General features: G+C 42.9%; 1 gene segment (V, D, J or C); it reads left to right on the top strand.

Moving 5' to 3' along the window:
* Window positions 1-12,922: 12,922 nt before the first annotated feature.
* LOC119054957 (immunoglobulin heavy variable 4-38-2-like) lies at window positions 12,923-13,664 on the top strand. The segment is given in 2 exon segments: window positions 12,923-13,040; window positions 13,126-13,664. Coding segments are annotated over 2 exon segments (585 nt in total).
* Window positions 13,665-20,761: the final 7,097 nt, after the last annotated feature.

The raw sequence follows: 20,761 nt of genomic DNA, 5'->3' as shown, positions 1-20,761 counted from the left end.
CGTTTGCAGTTGATGAAGTATGAGGGCACCTGACACAGCCTGGAGGTCTCTGAGACTCTTTTGTAAAGGTTTCTGATTCAGTGTCAATGACTACTGTATAAGCTGGGTTCACCAGCTTCCAAGAAACAGACTGGGGTGGGTAAGTTTTATTAGAAACAAAGTTAACGCTCACACAAGAGAATATGGTTCATCTCTGAAAGACAGATTTATTATCTCAAGAGATGATTCCAAACACACTGCTTATCTGCAAATGAACAGACTGAGAGCTGAGACCATGGCCTTGTACTACTGTAAGGGAGATATTGTGAGGGGAACTCGCTGCGAGTCCAGACCAAACCTACCTGCAGGAATTTCCCTGGACCCAGGGACAGCCACTGGATCAGTTGTAGGAGGAGGTTTGGTTTCTTCTTCCTATAACAGTTTCCCTCAGGCAGCCTCTCTGGATTTCTATTCTGTGTTCACCTCTGAATTCTCAGATTAAAAATGCCTGTTGTAAAGACAGAAAACCTTGTCTCATGTGCAAAAGACAGAGTCTTTTTCACACACACTTGTGCCCAATTCTAATAAGAATTCAAACCTTCTGAACTTACCTTAATCTAACTGGAGACTGCTTGACAGCACCAGGTATAGGCGACACCACACAGAGGCAGAGGGACCCAACAAGCTTGGTGTGGATGTCCAGGATGATGACAAACCCACCTCAAAGGGACATGGAATGTGTATCACACACACACACATGTGACATCTCTTGAAGAACAAGAAAGGCCCTTCAGCAAGGTAAACGTGCTTTGATTGAGCTAGGGACTTTGTTTTCTTGAGGTGGTGGAGGAGGGGGAACTGCTTACAGGGGTTATGTGGTTTCAATCTCCCAATGACATCTAAAGGGGAGACCCAGACTCTCTATCGGATTTCCTGTGTGAGGCAGTAAAAGAAAAGAGAGAGCAATGAGAGTTCATTTGACAGCAGTCACACTACCAATTTCATTTAACAACCATAAAAATTGAACAAAAATGACATAAAAGTCATTATGTGTGAACAACAACCATGCCTACAGAAAATGAAAACAAGAAAAATTTTAAGAAAACAATTGATCTTAATGATGTTGATGATGATGATGATGATGATGATGATGATGATGATGATCCTGCCATCAAGGGTGTCCTCTTTTCCCTGTAACTGTTGAGAGAGATTATGAATGGAGCCCCAATGAATTATGCAGCTTGGGAGAGCCTTGGTGTTAGCAGAGGAATAATGATGTGAGAGCTATCTAATTCCTAATAAGCTGGACCTATGACACTGTGACCACACTTAACAGTTACACTGTAAAATGTGAATGTGGGTAACAAGAAATCCCCTTTCTACTTGTTTGCAATGACATGTTCCTTGTTTCTCTTGATCTCTACCTGCATAAATTTTAACATTTGTATTTATAACAGACTCCTGTTTCCAAAATGATATAAACGATTTGTATCATGCCCTGTACTTCCTTTAGAATATTCTCTTTAAAAGTCTTTAAACATGTACATCTAGTAAACTGTCATAAAAATAAGGCTTATTTCTGTATGTCACTCAAACTAAGTCCACCATCCTCCCCTTACCTAGTTCCAAAGTGTCTGCTCTACTCCCTATTTCTGCTGTAACCAATGAGCATGAACAACTGAGACTATTTTTAGAGAGTTCTTTGTAAAATAACCCAACAAAATCCACACACACACACACACACACACACACACACACACACAAACACACATTTAAATTTGTTAAAATAAGACACAGAGATGAGGACTTGGGGGGGGAATGGGAGGGAGGGGGGAGACTGGGCGGGGGGGTGGGTGGGATGGGAGAAATAGATTTAAAAATGTACTTGAAAAGTAACTAAATAAAATTTAATATTAAAAAATTAAATAAGTTTGCCCTAATCAACATCCATTAAGCCAATAAGTCGGCAGATGTGGATATTATAAATGCATTTCCAAGTCACATGCCTTTTGGAAGAAAGCATTTATTATACATTAAGAAAGTCATATGTTGAGAGGACTTCTGCCAAGATGGAAGTGTAGGTGGAAACATTGTGCCTTCTCACACAAGAAAGTTTAAAGACAACAAAGTTTTAGTAACAAAAAATGCAGCCAAAACACAGAAAATGCAACTATACAGAAGTCCAAAAACAACGAACTTTTCAGCCAGATGGGCAAGAGGAGCGGAGCCAGCAGCAGAGCGGGGTCGGGCAGGAAAGATCCCTGACCTAGAGGTGCAGGCAGCTGTGGGAGGATGCCAGGTGTGGGGTAACAATGGCAGACCAAGTGAGGGCGCAAGCCTGCAGGCTGACCACAGTCACACATTCACACACAGATAAACCATCAAAGGAGCGAGCAGTAAGACAGACTGTGCAGGCCCCAGCATTGGGAAGCAGCAGAGGGGATCACCATTGCCCCTCATTGACCCCGGCCCCACATACAGCATCACAACCCAATGACCAGGGTGGCCCCGCTCTGGTGAACACCTAAGGCTCCACTCCTCATACCTTACAGGCATGGACAGATCAAAACATGGGTCAAGATCAACTCAAATCCCCAGAGCTGGTAACTCTGTGACCAAGAAATAGCCAAACTTTCAAAGGCACAGTTCAAAACACTGGTGAACAGGATGCTCACAGAACTGGTTGACTTTAGTCACAAACTACAGGAACAAATGAGGGCTAAACTAATTGAAATGAAGGGAAATGCATAGGAAACCAATAGTGATGGAAAGAAAACTGGGACTCAAATCAAGGAAATGGACCAGAAGGAAGAAAGAAACAACCAAACAGAAAAGAATGAAGAAACAAGAATTCAAAAAAAATGAGGTGATGGAAAGGAAACTGGGACACAAATCAAGGGAGTGGACCAGAAGGAAGAAAGAAACAACCAAACAGAAAAGAATGAAGAAACAAGAATTCAAAAAATTGAGGAGAGGCTTAGGAACCTTCAGGTTTAAACACTCCAACATCCGAATTATATGGGTACCAGAAGAGGAAGAGGAACAGCCATGAGTAGAAAACTTATTTGAACAAATAATAAAGAAGGACTTCCCCATTATGGCAAAGGCAATAGACTTCCAGGAAATCCCAGAAGCTCAGAGAGTCCCAAAGAAGTTGGACCCAAGGAGGAACACACCAAGGTACATCATAATTACATTAGCCAAGATTAAAATGGAGGAGAGAATCTTAGAAGCAGCAAGAGATAAGGGGACTGTAACCTACAAAGGAGTTTCCATCAGACTGTCAGTGGATTTCTCAAAAGAGACCTTACAGGCAAGAAGGGGCTGGAAAGAAGTATTCCAAGTCATGAAATCTAAAGACCTACATCCAAGATTGCTCTATCCAGCAAAACTTTCATTTAGAATGGAAGGGCAGATAAAGTGCTTCTCAGGTAAGATCAAATTCAAGGAGTTCATCATCACCAAGCCCTTATTATATGAAATGTTAAAGGGACTTATCTAAGAAAAAGAAGATAACAAATATGAACAGTGAAAGGACAGCAAACTCACAGTTATTAACAACCACACCTAAAACAAAAGCAAACTAAGAGGACAGCTAGATCAAGAGTGGAACCATATAAATGGAGACCACATGAAGGGTTAGCAACAGGGGAGTGGGAGAAGGAGAAGGGGGGAGAAGGTACAGAAAATAAGTAGCATATACAGTAGGTAGAAACTATATAAGGGTGAGGGCAAGAATAGTAAGGGAAATATAGAATCTAAAGAACTTGAGACACGTGGTCATAAACAAAAAGGGGGAATGGTGGGGGAGGAGGTGTGCAGGGTGGAGGGGAATGAAGGGGGAAATAGAACAACTGCAATGACATAATCGATTAAATATATTTTCAAAAATCAAAAAAATAACAAAAAGAAAGAAAGTTCTGTGTTGAGCCCGGCACCCTCTGACTACAGTTACCATCACCAGAAACAGGGCCGAGGGAGGCTGGGAATGAGGGCTACCTGTCTTGTTAGCAGGTCCCATTTCTGTGAACAAATCTGTGCTCAGAATTCCCCTCATATCTCTCCCTCTGAACATTAACATCACTGACAACGGTGGAATTAGAAAGGTGATTTAACCAGTTGCCATGATATTTTGACATGAAGAATTCTAGGTTGTACACATAGATAATCAACATTCTCTTTTCTCATCTTCTCTGCATTTGGAAATGTTATTATTTTTGATGTGACTAGTTTGAAATTTCTGTGATATTCCCTAGGCTTGCAGAAAGGAAGTTTGCACAGGGAGCTGTAGCCAAAGTCACACTTCAACCTCAAGAATCAAGAATGTCACAAGTGTGTTTGGGAGGTAGTTTCTCAGATCAAGAAACAGTCATGAGTGAAGAGATATGTGACTTTGAAAATGAATCTGCTTTATGTTTTATTTTATATACCAAACTATGACATTATTTATATTTTAATTATGACCATATTAATACATATATTCAGAAATATGTACAATATACATTGAGAGTAAGCAATAGAAAAAAGAATCAATACATTGAGAATGACTGATATATTTTCAAATTTTTCTATCGTGGTAGATATTTCTTGTGTGAAATTATAATATTAATTTTTGTTAATTATGGATATACTAGAGTTTTGTGATTCAAAAACTGTACACAAATAGTATACCTTTTAAGTCTGATTGAAAGAGAATTTACAAGTGCCTCCATCACCTCGTCAACAATTTCTTCTTATGCTTAGAATGGTGAGGGTGTCTGTTGATCCAATTCCAATGTGTCTCAGAAACCAGATGATCCCCTATATCTGAATCACAGGTTGATTGATTTCAAGAGAAAAATGTCACCATAGGGATCCCAGAATGACCCAGACATTGGAACTCAGTTCTTTCCCACTTACAAGGAAAAGACTGCCCTGCATTCAAATTTTTCTTCCAGTTCCAGGTTAAATCCTCCCCTTGGATGTGGGGAGTCACAGATCTTTCCTCACATGGGCCAACTCCCTAGAAAAGGCAGAGCTGTGTTCTATGGTCCAGATGAAGATCAGACTGCTAGGTCTCCTCCTGTGGTAACAACCTCACAGGGTGAGTGTCTCAGATTCAGATATTAATGTGGGAGGTGCTGCTTGACTATTGAAGACCTTCAGGGGACCAGTGAGGCAATCATGCTTGATGGCCTTGGAACTGGAGCATCCACATGAGCTTTGGCCCTGCCCCCCAGCACTCAGGGCACTCATGTTCCTCCTGCAACTGAGGCCTGAGTCCTTGGACCAGAATAAACCTGGACACTCCTCTGTGACCCTTACATTAAACTTGCTCCTTGATTTCCATGTGTTCCACGGACATTCCCAGTCTCTCAGATGCACTGCAGGCCTTGCCGTGCCCTGTAAAATAATGGCACTTCAGTGGAGATCTACTGTTTATGGTTTGTGTGAGGTCTACTGAAGTAAATCAGGTTTTAAGCATTTACCAGACTGCTAAATTTCATTATATGTTTTACTTCACTTTAGTCATTTAATGCAAAGTACAATTACTATGTACATTGGCTTCACTCCATCTCTCACCTTGGCCCATCATGGGGTCCCAGCCCCCTTCCCAGGACACCAGTCACTAATCCCCTGACCAGGGTTTCAGGTGAATGTGGGGATTCCAAACTGGTCTGTGTGACCAGCAAGCAGATCCTGTCATCCTCACACATCTCAGAACATCTTCTGATCCAAAGTCAGTTACTCTGTAGTGACAGGGAGATGGAGACTGCAGGGTCTCAGCACTCCTTGTGGTAGAGGAAATTGGGAGGCCTCCTGAGCAGCTCACCTATGGGAAGGGACTGCACTGCCCTGAGAGAAGTGAGATGAAAGGACGGGCACAGCATGTCTAACACCTGTCTCATCTGCAGAGCCTTGACTGGACACTGGGCAGCAGGTCCAGAGCAGCAAGGCCCATTCACTAGAGCAGGTATGGGACAAAAGGTTGACCCACACCACCATTTGAAGGACCATGGTCCTCAGCCAGGTCAAGGGAAAGATTGTTCTTTATTTTGCTATTAATTGTACATTAAAATGTACATAAAATTTTATTATATTTGTCATTATGATTATCCAATCCAGCAATGATGAATCTACTTCATATGCTTCTTTGAACTTGGGAAGATGATTGGGTGTAATGGTAATCTTTTTTAATATGCAGTTGAAATTGATGAGATTAAAACATTGAGACCCGGCCATTAAGTCCAAGTTTAAACTTAAATGTAGAAACAAGGGCTGTCCTTTGACATTTTTCAAAGGTGTCTAATAACCCAATTGCTCTCCCATCCCTTACACATGCAATTAAGTCCTAGAGTAGGAATGTGCTCAGGGCCCAGAATGACATGTGGCAGTGACATCAGTCCCTCCCCACTGATGAGGACCGTTTCACACATACAATTTCTAGGTTCCATCTGGGTATCTTGGTCAGGATCATGTTTGGGGATTTGAAATGTAGTGTCTTTTCAGAAATTTCTAGAGCATTTCCCTATTTCTGAACAATGCACGTATGCTTGGTGAAAATAGGTACATGAAAGTCAAAAATGAAATTCTGTGTCCTTTTCTCTGGCCAAACATTACAGATGTGACATTCTGGCAGCAAAGATGAGGGTTGACAGTGTTCGAGGATCCAGCACAGTCTATGACATCACATTGTTCTATTAGTCATGAATTATGGTGAGATCCTAAGGAGTCTCCTTACCTGAGACCACTACCTTGCAAGTGTCCCTTTCCCTGGGCAGTAGTGGTGATCATACAGCAGGGGACAAGGTGGAAACATGCTTGACAATGTGAGCCCCACATCCAATCTGTTGTATTTCTCTATGACAACTCAATCAAATACCACACACCTGGAGATGCTATTTATACACATTTGTGCAATCTAAAGGTTGGGACATAAAATCCCTTCAGTGGGATAAGGTCAAGGTTGCAGAAGGACCACCTTCATTCCAGAGACTAGGGAACTGCTGTGATGAAAAACACGTGGTCGCCCAAGTTTATATGTTTAATTCCTCATCCCCAAAGAGGATATTAAGAATGGGTTTTTGGATACACTTAGGTCATGAAAGTGCCCCAAGAAAGGGGTTATTGCTTTTCTCAATGAGCTCAGAGAGCTCTCTGATTCTTCCACTGCATGAGGACCCAACTAGAAATTGCCTTATGTGATCCAGGGAGTATCCCCTCAACTGAAGACACAATGGTGATGCAATTAAAGGCAAGTCTGGCTGCAGACCACTTCAAAAGCCAATACTTGAGAGTCAGGAGCTGATATGAAGTAGAGTGCTTTTATTCAGATGTCAGCAACCAGGATGATTGAGAGACTCTTGTTTCAAAGCTCATTAACTTCTCAATGCAAGTAAGTTTTTTTTTTATAAGGAGGTACAGTGACAAAAATAAGAATGAGATCATGGGGCAAGGCTTTGGCCATGCAGGCAGTGTTCATGCTGGTCCCAATATGGACTTTACTGTCATAATTCTGGAATTGTTGGTACCAATGAAGTTTTTAGTACCTGAAACTGTGGTCAAGGTGGTTTCTTGTATAAGCAGAACTGGAACTGGTAGTACTTTAAATATGATTACTAAGAAACTGTCAGTATATGAGTTATTTACAAAATAGCATTCCTTATTCTAATTCCTTTTCAGAGAAAGTAACAGAAGTACAATTTTTTGTGCGTGTTTCAATTTTCCACTGCTAATTCTTCCTCCATATCTATGGGGCTATTGATGTCCTTTGAATCTTCTGGGGGAATGAAAAGACTGAGCCTTTTGGAAAGCAAGATATTGGGAGTTAAAAGGAGGTTTATTTTTTGAAGGTGACTGTCTAGCAGATTCTCTTTTTCTGGCATGGGAAAAGTAAGTCCTAGAGGGCTTCAAAACAATGAAAACAAGCACTATAGAGCAAAGAATATTAGATGTAAAATAAAAATTACTACTCTATGAACCTGAGTCACTGTGGTATTCATGAATATAGACTCATCAACCAATATCCAGTTGCTTCAAAGAGATGGGTGTGATAGTCCAATGTTTGTTGACACCAGGCAGCTTGTTACCTCATTCTGCTGATGCTTGTTTCCATCTGAACTCAGGATTTAGTGTAAGGAAAATAACAAGAGTTGACGGTTATGCAAATGCCTTGCTCTGTTAGTATGTAGTCTAAGGCAAGTTGATTACTTAAGACAACTCTAGTGAGATAGTGTAGAGATTTCTGAATATTAGGAAATAAAATGTCAATTTCATTGGCTACAGTGATGTAACTCTTGGAGACATTCTGAAGTACATACCAATGTGCACCTGATCCCCATCATTTTAATAGAGCACATCTAAAGAAAAGTTTATCATCTTGTATTTTTCTGGGGAGACCTTGGGTGATTTGTGGGCGTGTTGATTGACCACTTGGTATTCCCATCCACCTGAAACATTTAGATGACTTGCTTGTAAATCTCAGGAAGGAGCACGTCTTCTCTCTGTTTTCTGAATAGGTTAAAAAACCTGGAGATGGGATACATACTTTCTTGGGACCTGAGAGAAAGCAGTTTTTTTTAGGAGAAAAAGTTTCTTGTGTAGGCAATTTATACAACAAGGCCAGTTCCAGCAAAAGAATGGAATATTCATGCAAATAGAGTAAGCAGTGTGAAAACTTAAATCTCTGGCTTGAAGTTTTAATGGTTTGAGGCATGCTTGTTGCTGCATTTGTCTCATTACTCCTTTCACCAATACTGAATTGTCATAGTCAGGTTGGTGTTTTATACTGACTACATGGGTCTCAAGTGTGTCTTTGGCTCCTGTGGAGAAATAATGATGATTTGGGAAGTGTCTACAGGAGGCCCTGGGCCTTCAAATCCACTATCCTAGTCAACATGCCTGTTCACCATCAGCCTATGTGCCCTTATTTACTCATTTGTTTTCACATGCCTGTTGCCAGGCACCTGAGATTTCTGTCTTGGTGACAATTGATACCTGGACTCTCATTATTACTCTGATTTTGTCTAAGTAGCTGCTCTCTTTCCTGCTCAAGAATTTTGACTATGAATCCTTTAAGGGAAAATGGTGACAGATTATTTATTAAACTGCTTCCTGCTGAAGAGGGATGCTGTTTTCCTTTAGAGACAAAAATGTTTGCTCTCAGAGGGGAGGTGTGGTCTGGGCACAGACAAAGGTGCAGATGGTTCCTGAAAGTGGTACTCCTTGAGTAGAAGTGGGGCTTTAAAATGGGGTAGTCAAATTGTGTGACAAATCTCAGTGTTATTGAAGAAGCTAGAAAAAGTTATGATCCAGTTCTGTTTATAAGTTACAAACATTGAAGGTAGTCACTTAACTAGAGTTTAATGTCCATAATTGTGTGGTACAAAGTCTATTGAAACATAATTTCTCTACATAGAATCACACTCACTTTTTCAAAAAGCCAAACAAAGGCTACTTTATTTAAAGCATTAAATTTCAATTCTGCTTCATTATTTGCAGAAACATAACAGGAATAACCATTGATTATGTAGGCTCTCTTAAATGTGTTTCACTGGGCTCTTATAAGAAATGGCCAGGATGAAATTTAATTCACCCCATGAATCTGGGAAGTCAAGCCACATGGTTGCTATCAATTTTTACTGCTATACCTGTAACTTTGAGTGAGTTCCCTCAGTTCTTGAGATCTTCCAAAATGTCCTGATCTCTCCCCTGCCTTTTTCCCATGAAAGCAACCTTCTCTCCTTGCCTGGAAAGACTTCCATGAACCTTCTGAATAAGCAAGGTACTAGGCCCTTTCTCCAAGTAATTTGTATTGGCTTAAAAGTCATTCTACATCCTAGCCCTGGCTGGTGCAGCTCAGTGAATTGAGCGCGGGCCTGGGAACCAAGCAACCACGATTCGATTCCCAGTCGGGGCACATGCCTGGGTTGCAGGCCAGTTCTCTCCCTCTCTCCTTCCTTTCCCCTCTGGGGATAAATAAATAAAATCTTTTTTAAAAAGTCATTCTACATCCTTAAAGCTTTTGCTGACATCAGAGTCTAAGCAAGTCTCTCTCTGACATGACATTCTACAAGAAGTCTTAGTTGATAAAAGCACAACTGGAAAATGGCTTTATGTGTACTATAATACATCTAGCAGGTTCCTGCTTTAAATATTCAATCTAATATATTATGGTGGAAATAATTATATTCATTCATTATGTCTCCAAATTCCAGAGGGATCAAACAGGGGGAATATGTGTATGCCTCAGTATTTATTATTCAAGTTAATTTACCAATCTGCTTTAAGAAAAATGCTAGGTTTCTTACATCTGAAAAAATATTAAAAATTAGCAATTTGTTCAGCAACAGTTACAAATCTATAATTGTCTTCAGTTCATGTGGCCCCATAATCAATTTTTTCTGACTATTGGCCAGTATTGCTATGAATCCAGTTATTCCATAGATTTCAGTTACCTTTTACTAATAAAAATATGATCTGAATATTTATTCTAAAAAATATGGGATATACAAGAATTCACAGTCCTTTCCATGTTTGTCTCTGAATATGTAAAACATTTGGATATGCATCCAGATCAAACTGTGTCTAAGGGAGACAGTTTCCCATAAGCTTGAAAACAGGTCTGATAAGTAGTGTTCTCATAGCCCTGAGACTGTGCCTGATAAGTGGTTCCCATAGCCTTGAGTGGTCTTGCATGGAGAGAGTGAAGCTCTGTTGTACAATCTGTTGGCTCCCAGTCAACTTTGTCTATATTTGAGTATATAAGAGATTTTGGACTTCCCTCTTGGTACACAGAGAGAGGGCAGGAGACACACAGGTGACAGGCAAGGGCAAGCAAGGAGACACACAGCTAGCAGCATGGGTGGATTGCCAACATTTGAATAAAGGCATGTAAGACATCTGAACATCTCCATGAATGTCCTTCCATGTGGCTGAATCCCATGAACCTATCTGGCATTGAATGGTTGCCACACAGCATGAGTTAGATAGATGTGTGGAGATAGATAGAGAAGGTGACTCATGTCCCAAGAGGGTGCAGAACATTTCAAGGACACAGACACCTCTTTAATTGTGATGAAAATTGTGTGGTGTGACATTAAGTTCCAGCACTCTCTTCCTAAAGGTGTCACAAGGATGATGGAGGGGGATGCACAAATGTCCATGACACTCATCAGACACTGTACCATGTTGCACAACGTGGACCCTCTCTTCTCAGGAAACACTTTGTCCCCATGAATTGTCACTGTTCAGTGTCCCTGAGTCAGGTATCCAACACTTCCCTCTGCTCTCATTCAGTATTGGAGTGAGGAAAATGGCAAGACCTTCAACTGGTTCCTCTATCTGGGGTCACGGTCTCTAAAGTTCTTTGAAAACTGGGACAGAGAGAAGCCCAAGTGTCACCTGGAATGCACCTTGGGCAGCATTGCAGAGGCAGGTGAGGAAGAGGAGGACATGTCTAGTCTGAGGGACTCAAGGGCTAGATCATAATACACATCACAGGGCAGCCCTGGCCATTGAGGGGGGCTCAGTGTCCTCATATTGGTGGAGGGAACAGGAATGGGTTATAGAGCAGTTTTCCCCTTGGGCAATGGTGTGCTCTTCACTGGAGTTGTTCTCACTGCTTCTCTTCCTAAAAATCCACTTTGCTGTTCTTCATTCTGGTCACTGTTGGTCAGTGCCAAGGGCTCCTCACAGCTTTCCCCCAGAAACTTCAAGGCATTGGTGCCATCCCCAGCACAGGCCTCACCTTGGTTCCATGTGGCTGCACCAACCCCTCACTCTCAGCTCTCTTGCCAACAAAGGAGCAATCTCCTGAGAACTCTGTAACCAACAAATCTCAGGTCTGGTCCATGAGTGTCCCCAGTCTGTCAGATGTGCCCCAGTCCTTGCTGTGTATTGTTAAATAATGGGACTGCAATGGGAATGCTCTGTGTATGGAGGGTGAGCAAGACTCAGGGGAGCAAACCTGGTTTCAATCATTTACCTGAAAGTTAAATCCCATCATGCACTTCCATGCAGCTTTTTGATTTATTGAAAGATGCTTCTAGTCTGAACTTTGTTTTCCTCCATATGAACCTTGACCCATTATTAGCTCCCTGTCTACTTCCCAGGACATCAGCCTCCAGATACTTGCTCAAGGACCTCAGGTTAATGGGGGAAGGAACGTTCCAAACTGACAACCTATGACTAGGAGTTAGGTCAGATAATTCACACACATCTCAGAACCATTAGTGGCATAACCAGTACCTGTGTGTCTGGAAGAAAAAGTGACCCCTGTGTCTCAGAGCCTCATTTGATCTAGGAACCCTGAACACCTCCTGAGTGGCTCAACTGAGGGACAGGGCTGCACTGCCCTGGGGGAAGTGATCTCTTAACGAAAGGACCCAGCATGTGTAACACCTGTGACAGCTGCAGGGCTAGGGCTGGACTCCGGGAAGCAGGACCTTACCAGAGTATCTTGCTCCCTGCAGCTTGACTGAGACACAGAGGTTGCACCTGCACCACCATCTGCAGGCCCTGGGCACCTCGGCCTCATGAAGGGAAAGGCTCTTCTTCACTTTGTAATAATTATCACACCAAATAGCGTTTTACATGAAAATATGATAATCCAGTCTGGAAATGATGAGTCTACTTCATGTGTTTCCTAGGACTGGGAATATGTTTGGGCATAATGTTAATCAGTTTCATTATCTACAGGATTATAATAGGATGATCCTTGAATCTTGATCAGCATCAATTTTTAAACATAGAAAACTGGGGAGTCCCTTTTCCTGAGTTCAAGGCATCTCATAAACTAACTCTTTTCTCATCCCTGACCCATGCCATCAAGTCCAATAGAAGAAATCTGCTCAGAACCCAGAAGGAGATGGGGTGGTGACCTGAGCCCTTTTCCACTTATGAGAACAGAGCACCCCATATGCAAATTTCTCTCCCAGCTTTAGGTACATTCTCCCTTGAGTTGTGGGTGATCACAGCTCTCTTCTCACACAGGGCTGAGGTCTCTGGGGAAGGCAGAACTGTGCTCTAGAAGAAAATGAGATTGCTGGGTCTTCTCCTGTGCCTGGTGACAGCCCCCCAGGGTGAGTGTCTTGGGTGTCAAGTCTAGATCTATGGGATGGTGGCTACTGCACATGTCTAACAGGATCTTATATTTCTTGTTCTCAGGTGCCCTGTCTCAGGTGCAGCTTAAGGAGTCAGGCCCAGGACTGGTGAAGCCATCACAGACCCTCTCACTTACTTGCACTGTCTCTGGTTACTCCATAACCAGTGGTTACTATTGGAGCTGGATCCGCCAGATCCCAGGGAGGGGGCTGGAGTGGATCGGGTACATAAGTAGTAGTGGAAGCACTTACTACAGTCCGGCTCTCAAGAGCCGCACCACCATTTCCAGAGACACGTCCAAGAACCAGTTCTCCCTGCAGCTGAGTTCCATGACCACCGAAGACACAGCTGTGTATTACTGTGCAAGAGACACAGTGAGGGGAAGTGAGGGCATCTCGCACAAAAACCTTTTTGTAGGAAACTGGAGGGCTGGGCTGCAGGGAACGCTCAGAACACCAGGGGGCGCTCACGTAGCAGGCAGCCCAGTGGAAAACAACTCTGAATCTGGTCAACAGAATCTGACATCCCAGGACCACTTTTCTGAGTCCCCTTTTCCTGCATCAGACCCTGCTTGTGCTGCTGGGGAGATACTGGTCCAGTGATGCCCATAGTTCAGACCTCGGGGGTCCTGGTTGTGAACTCTGAGAATGTAGGCTTGTGGGCTGTAGGTCAATGAGACACCCCCTACAAGTCAGGCCAGAGTTGTCTACACTGATTGGACAAAGGCATCCTTGAACTAACCCCACCCCAATAACAACTGGAACCTTCTCACCATGGACTTTTCAGGTTCCAGGTGCTGGGAGAATAAGCAACAACCAGGTGGGCAGTCTCTAGTCTTCACATCAATTGTGTTTGCTTCTGTTATGTCATTAACGTAGTTCACTCACTCAGAGTGTGAGTACGGATTCTGCCCATGTACTAGGAAGAGGGAAGAAGAGAGACCTGGAGTTCATTACCATGAGAATCGCGTGCACGTGTGTGTGTGTGTGTGTGTGTGTGTGTGTGTGTGTGTGTGTGTGACTCGTTGAGCAGTAGAAGTGCAGTGGAATTACGACCCCATGCTAGGATACTTAGATGGGACCTTCAAGCAGAAGAACCTGAGGACATCAACTCCAAAACCCCCTGAGGTCTACTGGACTCAAGGGTATTGGCTGAGTCGATGCATCTGGCATGCCAAGCAAAGAGACTCCCTGGTTTCTTTACAGCTCCAGGTGTAGTGGCTCCCTGCAGAATCGCTGGGGTTTGAAAATATTAACCATCACTATGCTTTGATGTCTAAACACATGGTGTCCCAGAGGGAGCATCCTAAAACCATAACTTTTAATTCCAGACTAGAGGTGCTGACAAATTTATGTTCTATGAGCCCAGACAGGACCTTTCCCTTCAGGGCATAGATTGGGCATTAGGGGGCACATGAAACCTGTGATCTCAGGTCTGCTGCCCCAGGACCAGGGGGAGAGGGGGCAGAGGTGGTGTCTATACTGAGGGCCTGAGTGTTCCTCTTTTCATAAAAACATCTAAAATAAGGGGAGGTTATGAAGAGTCACCTCATACCTACCCCTTACAGGGGACATATTTACAGTCAGTAAATATCTCATTCTATCAGAGAATGTATAATACTTGATAAGAGAACCACAGTCAATGGCAGTAATTCAAGAGCTTCTTTATACATTAACGTTAAGGAGTGGTGACCAGGATGGTCTTTTAAATTTAAGTCCTTTTAAGATCTTTTAAGTTCTGCATTTTGAAGACACACTGATTCAGGAATAAGACATTAGGCATTAAAACCCAGAACTGGTTCAGTCTCTATTACACTCAAATGTGGCTTCTCAATGAGAAGCATGTCCTGTGGGGGCCTGTTCCTCAGTGGAAGGAGCTGTATCTGCACAGAGTTCAGGGTCCTGGCAGGGGACATACATCTGATAACATTAACTTGAACTTGGACCCTGAGTCTCCCACTCAGCATGCCCGTTGTCCCTGTGCCCTTGGTCTCTGTGCCCTTGACCTTCTCTCAGGTATAGTAAAATAATCAGCTGTGAAACACTCTGCCTCATGACTATGAAATGAGATGAGGTAGATTAGGTTTAATGTGGGTCTGTCTGTACCCTGAGAACATCACCTACGTCCACACCCTCCCCTATAGAATACCCGATGTCACAGCCCCTCACCATGGACTGGAGCAAGAGAGCCCTCTCCCTGGTGGCTTTGGCTACAGGTATGGGGCTCCTTAGCTCCTGGGTCTGGGAAGAAACAAAGGAGTCTCAAGATGGATTTCCACCCACTCCAGCCTCCTCTCTACAGGTGTCTACTCCCAGGTGTGCCTGCTGCAGTCTGGGGTTGTGGAGAGGAAGACTGGGGGCCAAGTGAAGGCCCCCTTCAAGGCCTTTGGGTACATGATCACCAGCTAAGCTATGATCTGGTTGAGACATGCCCCAGGAGAGGGCCTGCAATACATTGTCCAGATCAAAACAAACAGTGGGAAGCCCATGTTTGCCCAGGGCTTTTCATAACATGTGGTCTCCTGCATGGAAACCTCTACCATCATAGCCTATCTGCATATAAATGGTCTGAAGTCATGGACACAGCCATACAGTAGTATTCAAGTGACACAGTGTGATGACCCACAACCTTAGTGTGTCACCAACCCTGAAAAGTGGGACAGCTTGGCTGGACTAAGAAGATGACAGTGTGATGGACCTCCTGACTTCCTGGAACACAGTCAGGAATCTGAGCTCAGAAAAGCTGCTGCCAGAGGCACATCAGACTCAGGGAATGTTTTCAAGAGACCAGATGCAATGTAAGAGAGATACAGGGAACATGCCCCTGAAATCACCCCTGTTATTTTGTGTGATTGTGCAGAGAGCGCATTTGGAGCCTCCCTGTCCTCTGAGTGAAGCACTTCATTGAGACATCATCTGGGAATCCTTGGTCAGGGTCACCTTTGGGGATTCAAAAGAGGTGTCTTCCAAGCTAGTACTAGGACATTCCCTTATTTCTGAAAAAAAATGGGATTTTGCTTGGGGAATAGTGTAGGAGACCAGTTTGTCTTGGCCTGGCCAATTTGACTCAGCTCTGTATGGAAAACCTATAGATGCAAAGTGGTGGACAGGAGCCAGAGCTTCAAACCAAGTTTTCCCATGGGAATCAGGGCTAGAAAATACTTACAGACTGTTATGGCTTGTTCTTGCTAAAACTCCCTCACCCTGATCTAAAGCAACAAATGTATATTGTTTATCCTCAAGGTAACTTCCAAAGCCTGTGTGAGCTCTCCCTAGGACAGAGCTAATGAGCTCATTGTCATCCCCCTCTGCATGCTATTTTTATTTCCTTGATTGTACCTAGAATGTAGACAATAATGTTCTATGTGTTAGATAATAAATCTCTCTATGATGTAAGACCCAAGGGAAATGATACAAGCTGGTCTAGGCAAGGGTTGGGGCACTCCCCTCTTGAGGGAGTGGTCGAAGCACCACAAGCACTCTCCCCTTGAGAGAATAGTCATGCCTGTTCCCTTTATCCACACAAGATTGTTGTCCCCGGTGCATCGATTCTCGTGGTCAACCACAGTAGGTAGACTCTGCTGAACAGGATCCGTAACAGAAAAGTAAGTACATAGTCAAGGGGAGATTTCTGTTTTTAATATATTTTACTGACTATGCCATTACAGTTGTTCTATTGCCCCCTTCATTCCCCTCCACCCTGCACACCCCTCCCCCACCATTCCCCTCTTTACTTTATGACCACTTATCTCAAGTTATTTAGATTCTACATTTCCCATACTGTTCTTGCCCTCACCCCTATCTATTTTCTACCTACCATCTATCCTACTTATCTTCTGTACCTTCTCCCCCCTCCTCCTCCTCCCACTCCCCTGGAATACCTGTCAACCTTCGACTTTGCTGCCAAAAGTCATCTTTGTGATGCTTGGTCAGAAGGAAGAACATAGAAATCTCCCCTTTTGCTTTTTGGGTTAGCAAAAAGGGAGAGTTCTATGTTTTTCCTTCTGACCAAGCATCACAGAGATGACCTCTGGCAGCAAAGTCAAGGGTTGACAGACATTCCAGGCCCTGACACTGTTTATGACATCACAGCATTCTTTCTGTCCTCACTCATGGTGAGACAATAAAGTCTCTCCTCTCCCAAGACAACAGCCCTGTGAATGTCCCTGTCCCTGGGCAAGTTAGAATGCCATCTCAAAACAGAGAGCAGGGTGAGGACCTTGCTGACAATGGAAGACCCACATTCAACCTCTACTATGTTTCTATGTCAAATGAAACACTTATAACACACCTAGCACTGCAATCTACACACATTTATCCTTGTGCATTCTGGGGGTCAGAGAGAATGTGTCATATCAAATGAGGTGTATTCACCATCTATGGTAATTCACCCCCATGCACGGTGTTCCTTTTTCCACTTTGAACATCAATACAATCAATATTGGGTTCAGTGGATGCCCACCATGTGTGGCCATGGTGACAGGCTCCCATGAGTCACAGGCAGACATAAATAGGGACTGTGAGAGAGAGGAGATGATTCCTCTGAAATTAACTATATCAAAGAAACAGGGGCTTGAACACAAACATTCTCCTGTTCCCTGATGAAAGCTATATCACAGATCCATATAGACACAGATTCTGATGATGAGCAGTATGTTGATCCCACAATGATGAACAGTTTAATATAAAGTTAGATCCACCAGCTCCAGTGATGGGAATTTATTTGAATGATTTGTCCATCCTGTAACCAGTGGATAAATAAAAATAATGCTCTTCATGTCAATTATGCTTTTATTTATATTTGTCATTTTCTATTAGCGTTTTGTATCAAGGTTTTCCATAATCTGATTTCTAAAATCTCAACATAACTACTCCACACTTTCTACATAAATCTTCACCTAAGCAGTCCTAGCCATGATTGAGTTTCTTTGGTGTCATAAATGTTTGAACCTACTTTTAACACATAGATTAGGAAATAAAAATTAAAATGAGGCAGTGAAGATGCTGCACAGTCAGCACAAAACTCAACTAAAGAAACACATCCCAGGTAGTAATGTCTGTTTCTCTGAAGAGTTCACACTTCTCTCTACCAATGATCCACACAGATATTCTGCCTCCTCCAACATGCTCTAGGGTCCACATGCTCTAGGGTCACACTCTCTCCTTAGCTTGTACTCTGATTGTTGCGTAGAGGAACCTGGGACAGATGAAAATTTCTGTGACCTGAATTGGAACCTCTTGCACTTTTAATGTTCCCTGTGGTCATGAGCATTTAATTTCCTTGTTATGTTTATAAGTTGTGGCTTTCAGAGGTATATTTAATTTTAAATACCTCTTTTATGAAAAAAATCACTCTCCTTGGACATGTACACTTCTCATGGATCTGTTGGGCCAGTGAGAATGGCACAGGGTCAAATGTGGGGAGTAATAGTTGACAGATGAACACCCTTAGAAATGCCAAACACTTGGACCATGGCATTCAGGTCACTATCTAACTCCAAAGCTCCCTATATAGTAAAAGAATATACAAATAAGACTCCTCTGCTCATGAAAAGCAGCTCATCCCTGACCCTAAAGTTCTGAGACAAAAGTCCTGCTTAGGATACTGAGGTGTCCTCAATTTCTGATCAGTACAGAACAGAGACCTCTGGAGTTTCATCTCAGCTGGGTTTTCCTTGCTGTTATTTTAAGAGGTAATTTATGGAGAACAAAAGACACTAAGTATGTGAGCTGATATGACTGAGAAGAAAGGTGGAAATGTGACAGTTTCCTGACAAAGATGCCTTTGTTTTTGCAGGTGTCTGGTGTGAGGTGCAGCTGGTAAAGTGTAGGGGAGTTGGTTCAATGTTGGGGGGGCTCTGAGACTCTCCTGTGCAGCCTCTGGATTCACCTTCAATAGCTAGTATATTAGCTGGGTCTGCCAGGCTTCAGGGAAGGGGCTTGACTGTGTCTCATACATTAGTAGTAGTGGTGGTAGAACATACCAGGCCAATTCTGTGAATGGTCAATTTACCATATCCAGAGAAAACACCAAGAATTATCTCTACATGCAAAAGAACAGCCTGAGAGTGGAGCATACAGCCATGTACTACTGCATGAGAGACTTCATGAGGGAACTCAGCGTGGGACCAGACACACACCTTTCAGCACATGGGGATGCTATGACCATTGGAGGGGGGCTAAACTTCACTGAACACAGGGACAATACTAGGAGAGTTTGTAGGTGAAGTTTTGCTCTGTTTTTTTCTGTGTGTTTTTTTCTTCCTGTAACGGTTTCCATCAGGCAACCTCTCTGCTTTCCTGATTGTATGCTCACCTCTGAATTTTCTGAGTTAGAAATGTCTATTGTAAAGACAGACAACATTCTCTCATGTACAAAAGACAGAGCCTTTTTCAGACAGTCTTGTGTCCAGTTCCAATGAATCGTCAAACCCTTTCACCCTTGCCATTGAATAAAAGTGAAGGCTCTGATGATCCTAATGATTTTTCACAGCCCCACACAGCTCAGTATGAAGATGGCCAGCAGCAGGTCATATGCATGTTGGACAGTGGTCACCAGAAAATATGAACCCAATGCCAGGAAACAAAGATGTCCAGTAGTGATGGTAATAATCTTGGGATGATGCTCAGAACACCAGGTGTAGGTGACACCACACAGAAGCAGAGGGATACACAATTTTGCTGTGGATGCCCAGGTTGTTGACCAACACAGTCCAAAGGGACAGAAAACATTTATCACACACTTAGTTTAAATATCTTGGAAGAGCAGGAAAAGCCCTTCAGCAAGGTAAGCCTGCTTTGATAGAGCCAGGAAAGAAGGCTGACTCAGGGATTTAATTCTATCCAGGTTTGGGGGAGGCGAATATGTTCACAGGGCCTTGTGTGAGTTCATTCTCCCAATGACATTGAGAGAGGAGGCCCAAGCTTTCTTATCAGATTTCCCATGTGGGGCAGATGGGGGCAGGAATGAGACTATTTGACAGCAGTCATACATAAAATAATATAAAGTGTGACTTCCTATTTCACTTAACAACCATAAAAATGGGGAAAATTGGATAAAGATTATTAAGTGTGAACAACAATCATGCATACAGAAAATGAAAAGAAAAATGATGATAAGAAAGCAATTGGCCCTGGGTGGTGTAGCTCAGTGAATTGACCGCGGGCCTGTGAACCACATGATTGTGGTTTGATTCCCAGTCAGGGCACATGCCTGGGTTGCAGGCCAGTTCCCAGCAAGGGATGCATGAGAGGCAACCATACATTGATATTTCTCTCCTTCTCTCCCTTCCTTCCTCTCTAAAAATAAATAAATAAAATCTTTAAAAAAAGAAAGCAATTGATGTTAATGATGATGATGGTGATAATGACAATGATGATTATGGTGATGGTAATGAAGATAATGGTTATGATGATGATGACCTTGAATTACTCAGGTGTCTTGGTTCAGTGAAACAATGTCTGTTCATATAGACAGCCGATCACCAGGGCTCCTCAAGTCAATGGTTCCTTGTGTTCTCTGTACATGTGAGAGATTTTATAAATGGAGCCCCAGTGAACTATGTGGTTTGGGTTAGTCATGGTGTTACCAATGAGTAACGACCTGAAAATATTCTAATTCCTACTCACTTGGACGTGTGACACTGTTACCAAATATAAGAGACACCATGAAGGGGTGAATGTGAATAATGAGGAACCCA

This window comes from Artibeus jamaicensis, unplaced genomic scaffold (assembly GCF_021234435.1).
Source record: "Artibeus jamaicensis isolate MK-2021 breed Jamaican fruit bat unplaced genomic scaffold, CSHL_Jam_final contig_845, whole genome shotgun sequence".
NCBI classification, from domain to species: Eukaryota; Metazoa; Chordata; class Mammalia; order Chiroptera; family Phyllostomidae; genus Artibeus; species Artibeus jamaicensis.
Note: the sequence above shows the minus strand (reverse complement) of the source record. Positions and strands in the feature narration are given on the sequence as shown.